A 5,828-nucleotide genomic window follows, 5' to 3' on the forward strand; every position below is an offset into this window, starting at 1 on the left:
CGCCGGACCCCTACGCATCGTCACCCAGGCAAGCCACCCACGCCGCCGCCGGCCCCCGTCGCGCCCCTGGCTCCCTGTGCATGATCCTCCCTGTATCTGTGTTGCGTCTGTCGTGTCCCAGGCGACCCGCGTCACTCGTCAGCCCGCCCTGCGCAGCTGCGCTGAGCTCCGCCCTACTCTGAGCCACGGGAGCACGGCACGCCGCCCTTTAGTTTCGCCGTTTGCGATTGTGCCCCTGCCAGCCCTTCAGGTTCGCCGTTCACAGTTGAATGAATCATTTACTGCTACTACTAATTCCTTGCCAACTTTGAATGCACGCGGATTATATATATTAATACACACACCACACACTACACACATATGCCTCTGCTTCAGTTTGGTTCAGTTTTGACAGTGAGTGCTCAGTTTGGTTGTACATAAAATTGGTTGATTGTTCAGTTTTGTTTGGTTCTAATAAATTTGGTTCCATGACAATGTGGTGTATTAGCAGAATGACGTCTAGAAGTGGCTATGTAATTATGTTATTCAATTACTGAAAATGGTTTTATCATATCCGATGGATATCCGAAACCCAATGGGCATGGATATGGATATGAATTTCTACCCGTGGATATAGTCGCGGGCGGATATTATCTATGATCGTGGATATGACTGCGGACGGATATTTTCAATATCCGATCCGAATCCGACCGGTTGCCATCCCTACCTCGCAGGAATGGTGACAGCATGGGGGATAAGGAGAAGCCGTCTGCAAAGATTTCCGCAGAAGAGGGATATTTTTTTTTCACGTGCGAAAGAATAGGGAGAATTGATTGAAATCTGTTGGATGTTTGGATTTTTTTGCTTTTCCCTAAATTAAAGATCGGAATTTGAGCGACCTGCGCCCTTTAACGCACATGTTTGAGCCTTGCTAAGAAAAGTACTTATAAGATCATCTTCAAAAGCTGCTCAGAAGTCAGAAGTCTCTCCTTAATTAAGTTTTTTTTAAAAAAAAACACACAAAAAACGTGTCTCCAACAGTTCCTCTAAAATACTCACAACCTTTTCATAGCTCTTTAAACTCTCTCATTTATAGCTACAAAAGAGGTTTTTAGGGTTCCCAGAAACAATTTGTTTGAGAGAAGATTAAAATATACTCCCACTTGTTTTTTTAGATATCTCTTAAAACTGGTTTTCAGTAGTCATTCTCTGGGGTCATTCTCTAGGGAGCTCTTGGAGATGCTCTAAGAATTGTGGAAACCACAAAACGGCAGAAGTTTAGGAAGCCATAATATCGTTGAACACTAGGCTCATTTGGCTGAGCTCCGGCTTAGGATTATCTAGCTCGAAAGTCGATCTTTTAATAGAGTGATTTCGAGTGATTCTCTAGCAAAACCGAATCTATTTGACGAAAATTGTTTGATAAATAGGTTGTGAAGTGATTTTTGAGGAATTAGAGAGTGTGGAGCAGGTTGAGAGCGGTGGGACGCCTTCTTAAACGGTGGGTGTTACCACTTCCTCGCAGATCGAGCTCCAAACCACTGATGGCAAACCTGCTAGCACATCAGTTGGTGTATGAGCTGAGCTCCCCACGAGCATGGATGCTCCTCCTCTTCTGCGTCTTGGTCGCATATGCACGCTACTCTTTGGCCACGTTCAGTGCCAAGAGAGCGAGGAACAGGATGCAGGCGCAAGCGCAGCACCACGTCCACGATGACAACTACAACAACCTGCTCCCACCGCCTTCGCCTCCGGCTCTGCCCGTCTTGGGCCACCTCCACCTCGTTGGTTCGCTCCCCCACGTCTCCCTCCGCAGGCTCGCCAGGAAGCACTGCTCCGACGTCATGCTCCTCCGCCTCGGCGCCATGCCGGTGCTCGTCGTGTCGTCGCCGCGCGCCGCCGAGGCGGTGCTGCGGACGCACGACCGCGTGTGCGCGTCCCGGCCGTACTCCCTCGTGGGCGAGGTGGTCATGTACGGGTCCTCCGACGTCGGCTTCGCGCCGTACGGGGACTACTGGCGGCGGACCAGGAAGCTCATCACCACGCACCTGCTCACCGTAAGGAGGGTGCAGGCGCTCCGCATCGCCCGCGAAGAAGAGGTGAGCGCGGTGATGGCCAGGATTGGCGAGGCTGCAGCGGCAGGAGCGGCGGTGGACATGGGTGAGCTGCTCGGCTCGTATGCCAACGACCTGTCGTGCCGCGCAGTCATGGGCAAGTCCTTCCGGGGCGAGGGCCGAAACAAGCTGTTCCGGGAGCTCGTCAGCGACACCTCGCCGCTGCTGGGCGGCTTCAACGTTGAGGAGTTCTTCCCGTTCCTGGCTCGCTTCGGCGTGCTCAGTCGGGCGGTCCGCGCCAAATCTGAGGGGTTGAGGAGGCGGTGGGACGAACAGCTGGACAGGATTATTCAGGACCACGAATCAACGGCGACGGCGAGAAGTCCTAGCAACGACGACGAGGATGATGACTTCATACATACCTTGCTCACCGTTCGACACGAGTACGGCCTCACCAGAGATCAGATGAAAGCTATCCTGCTTGTATGTAGAAGTATCATGGTCGTCGATCGCCTCCTCTCGCGTACATGAAAAATAAATGTCTGACAGAAACATGTCAATCTTTGCAGGACGTGTTCTTCGGGGGAATAAGCACAGCAGCCACGGCACTCGAATTCACCGTCGCTGAGCTCATGCGGAACCCAGATGCAATGAGGAAACTGCAAGCCGAGGTACGGAGCGTAGTACCCAAGGGACAAGGTCCCGTCAGCAACGACAGCCTGCGCGACATGGCCTACCTGAAAGCGGTGATAAAGGAGTCGCTCCGGCTACACCCGCCGACGCCGATCCTGACGGCGCACTTCACCATGGCCAGCTGCAGCGTCGACGGGTTCGCGGTGCCGGCCGGCGTGAGCGTCCTGGTCAACTCCTGGGCTATCTCCACGGACGCGCGTTTCTGGGAGGACCCGGAGGCCTTCGTGCCCGAGAGGTTCTTCGGCGGCGGCGGCGCGGCGGGCGTTGACTTCAGGGGGGCCGACTTCCGGCTCCTGCCCTTTGGCTCCTGCCGTCCCAAAGCTGACGGTCGTCAGTCTTTGCCGAGAGCCAACGACTGACACTCGGCAAAGAGGCTTTGCCGAGATGCCAAGTTCACGACCATGTTTAGTGAGCATGTTGCTCGAAGTTTTCGGTACGCTTCTGCAATCGGTCGTAACTTATGCTAAGTAACATGAATATCATTTTTTCATGCACGGTTTTCCAAGTTTCGAGTGACCTGCAGTTCAAATTTGAATTTTCCGAAGAAATTCAAATAAACGAACTAAATCTACTAACGATTGAAACTATGTTATAATTGTCCATAAATGATACATGTAGGTCTACATAGTGTAGGAACATACCACAAAAAGTTTGGGAGACAAAATAAAAAAAATGAAAATATACTTTGCCGAGTGTCTAGAGGTGACACTCGGCAAAGAGTGCTTTGCCGAGTGTCAAAAGGGTGACACTCGGCAAAGACGCCTTTGCCGAGTGCCGCATCTAGGGCACTCGGCAGAGTGTATTTTAAAATTAAAAAAAAAATCTTTGCCGAGTGCCAGATCGTGGGCACTCGGCAAAGACCGTTTACATATCGCCAGTTAACCCTTTCTTCCTCACTCTCTCACTCTCTTTCACACCGTCGCCGCCGCTGCACCCCCCCTGCCCTCGACGCGCCCCGCCCGGCCGCGTCGCGCCGGCGCCCCCCACCGCGCCGCCGCGCGCGCTGCTCCGGGGCCGCGCCCCTTGCCCTCGCCCTCGCCGCGCCGGGGCCGCCCGCCGCGCCCGCGCCCCTCGCCGCGCCCGCCCGGTTCGCCGCCGTCACGCCCCTCGCCGTCCGGTTCGCCGCCGTCGCGCCCTCCATGCCCTCGCAAGCCCGTCGTCGCGCCCTCCACGCCGTCACGCCCGTTCGCCGTCTTGCACCGTCCACACCGAGCAACTAGGTTTAAACTCATTTTGAGATTTTAGTTGCTAAATTTTGTCAAATAAATGTTTGATTGTTGTGAAATAGAGTTAGTTTTTTTGTGTGTGATTGTGTATTGTGAAATAGAGTTAGGTTTTTAGTGGTCACTTTGCATGCATTAGGTAAGTCTTTTAATTGCACAAAAAATGTTTATGTGGTTATTTAGGCATTAATGTATATGTGTGGATATGTATATGTGTGGATGTCAGCCATCGTGCTGCTACTTATATTTACAGGCTTTGAAAACCTCCCCGTGCAGGGAGGTGCTGCCGGATTTTTTTGTTGATAGGCTTTGGTTAAATATGTTATAGGATGGAGGACCGTGAGTGGATGTACACGGGCCATAGAGGAAGGAACGATGTCACCACTGAATGGATTAGAAAGACCGATGATTTCGTGGAACAGGCATATGGCGAAGCTGCTAAAGGAGCGAGTCTAGTCACATGCCCGTGCAGCAAATGTGACAACCGGAAAAGAAAACCAAAGAAGACCATGGTAGAACATATTTGGAAGAATGGATTTACGCCGGGCTATACTCGGTGGATATTTCATGGTGAAGCACATCGTACGAGAGAGGAGGTGCTGAGACAACGTGTCGAGGATTATGACGCGGATGCGGGGGTAGCGGATATGTTGAACGACTATCAGGAGGCACAATACACGGGAGGATGTATGGATGACGAGCCAGAGCCGACTGCAAAGGCGTTCTACGACATGTTCGACGTGGCACAGAAGCCCCTTCACAGCCAGACAAAGGTTTCTCAACTGGATACCATTGGGCGTGTAATGGCGTTCAAGTCGCAGTACAGCATGAGTAGAGACGCATTCGATGGCTTGTTGACGGTTATTGGGAGTCTGCTTCCGGATGATCACGTTCTGCCAAAGAGCATGTACGAGGCACAGAAACTACTTCGTGCACTCAAGATGACGTATGAGCAGATTCATGCTTGTCCGAAGTGCTGCGTGCTATTTAGGAAAGAATACGCGGAGGCAAAGTACTGTCCCAAGTGTAATTCGTCTAGGTTTATGGAGGTAGACTCTGGTGATGGACAGAAGAGGCAGCTCGACATCCCCTTGACAATCCTACGACACCTTCCGTTCATACCGAGGATCCAGCGTCTGTACATGATTAGAGGAATCCGCGAAACAGATGACATGGCACAAAAATGGAAAACGATACAATCCTGACAAGATGGTGCACGCATCAGATGGTGAAGCATGGAAACACTTTGATGACATTCACCGTGAGAAAGCCGAAGAGGCTCGTAATGTACGTGTTGCGTTGGCCACAGATGGGTTCAATCCCTATGGAATGAGCGCTGCCCCGTACACATGTTGGCCCGTGTTTGTTATCGCAATCAACCTCCCCCCTGGTGTGTGCTTTCAAAGGCAGAATATATTCGTGTCGTTGATAATTCCCGGACACCCGGGGAACAAAATGGGCGTGTACATGGAGCCTTTGATCGATGAATTGGTACGTGCCTGGGAGGAAGGGGTATGGACGTATGACCGAGCTACGAAGACAAACTTCAGAATGCATGTTTGGTACCAGTACTCCATGCATGACTTACCGGCCTATGGGCTATTCTGTGCCTGGTGTGTTCACGGTAAGTTCCCATGCCCAGTTTGCAAGGAAGCTCTCAGGTTCATTTGGTTGAAAAAGGGTGGCAAATATTCGTCCTTCAATAAACATCGACAATTTCTTCCTGCTGACCATCCATTCCGCCTAGACGTCAAGAACTTTACGAAAGGTGTTGTAGTGACAGACCGCCCACCTGCAACGATGACTGGTGCCGAAATTCGTCAACAGATAGATGGGCTCGTGGCCAATACAGAAGGTGGTTTTGTGGGATATGGTGAGC

At 51.8% G+C, this 5,828-nt stretch overlaps 1 protein-coding gene across 1 annotated transcript; it reads left to right on the forward strand.

Annotated features, from left to right (window-relative positions):
• Positions 1 to 1,539: 1,539 nt before the first annotated feature.
• Positions 1,540 to 3,215, forward strand: LOC100382263 (uncharacterized). The gene is made up of 2 exons (NM_001368198.1): positions 1,540 to 2,516; positions 2,603 to 3,215. The coding sequence occupies exons 1-2, from the start codon at positions 1,581 to 1,583 to the stop codon at positions 3,083 to 3,085; spliced, it is 1,419 nt and encodes a 472-aa protein (NP_001355127.1). The 5' UTR covers positions 1,540 to 1,580; the 3' UTR covers positions 3,086 to 3,215.
• The last annotated feature ends 2,613 nt before the right edge of the window (positions 3,216 to 5,828 follow it).

Source organism: Zea mays, chromosome 1, assembly GCF_902167145.1.
Source record: "Zea mays cultivar B73 chromosome 1, Zm-B73-REFERENCE-NAM-5.0, whole genome shotgun sequence".
Lineage (NCBI taxonomy): Eukaryota > Viridiplantae > Streptophyta > Magnoliopsida > Poales > Poaceae > Zea > Zea mays.

What these genes read in the sequence shown, in the direction of transcription:
- LOC100382263 (NM_001368198.1), top strand. Translation starts at nt 1,581, where the DNA reads ATGCTCCTCCTCTTCTGCGTCTTGGTCGCATATGCACGCTACTCTTTG. An exon ending in AGATGAAAGCTATCCTGCTT is followed by an intron (nt 2,517 to 2,602) that starts GTATGTAGAAGT and finishes CAATCTTTGCAG; the next exon opens with GACGTGTTCTTCGGGGGAAT.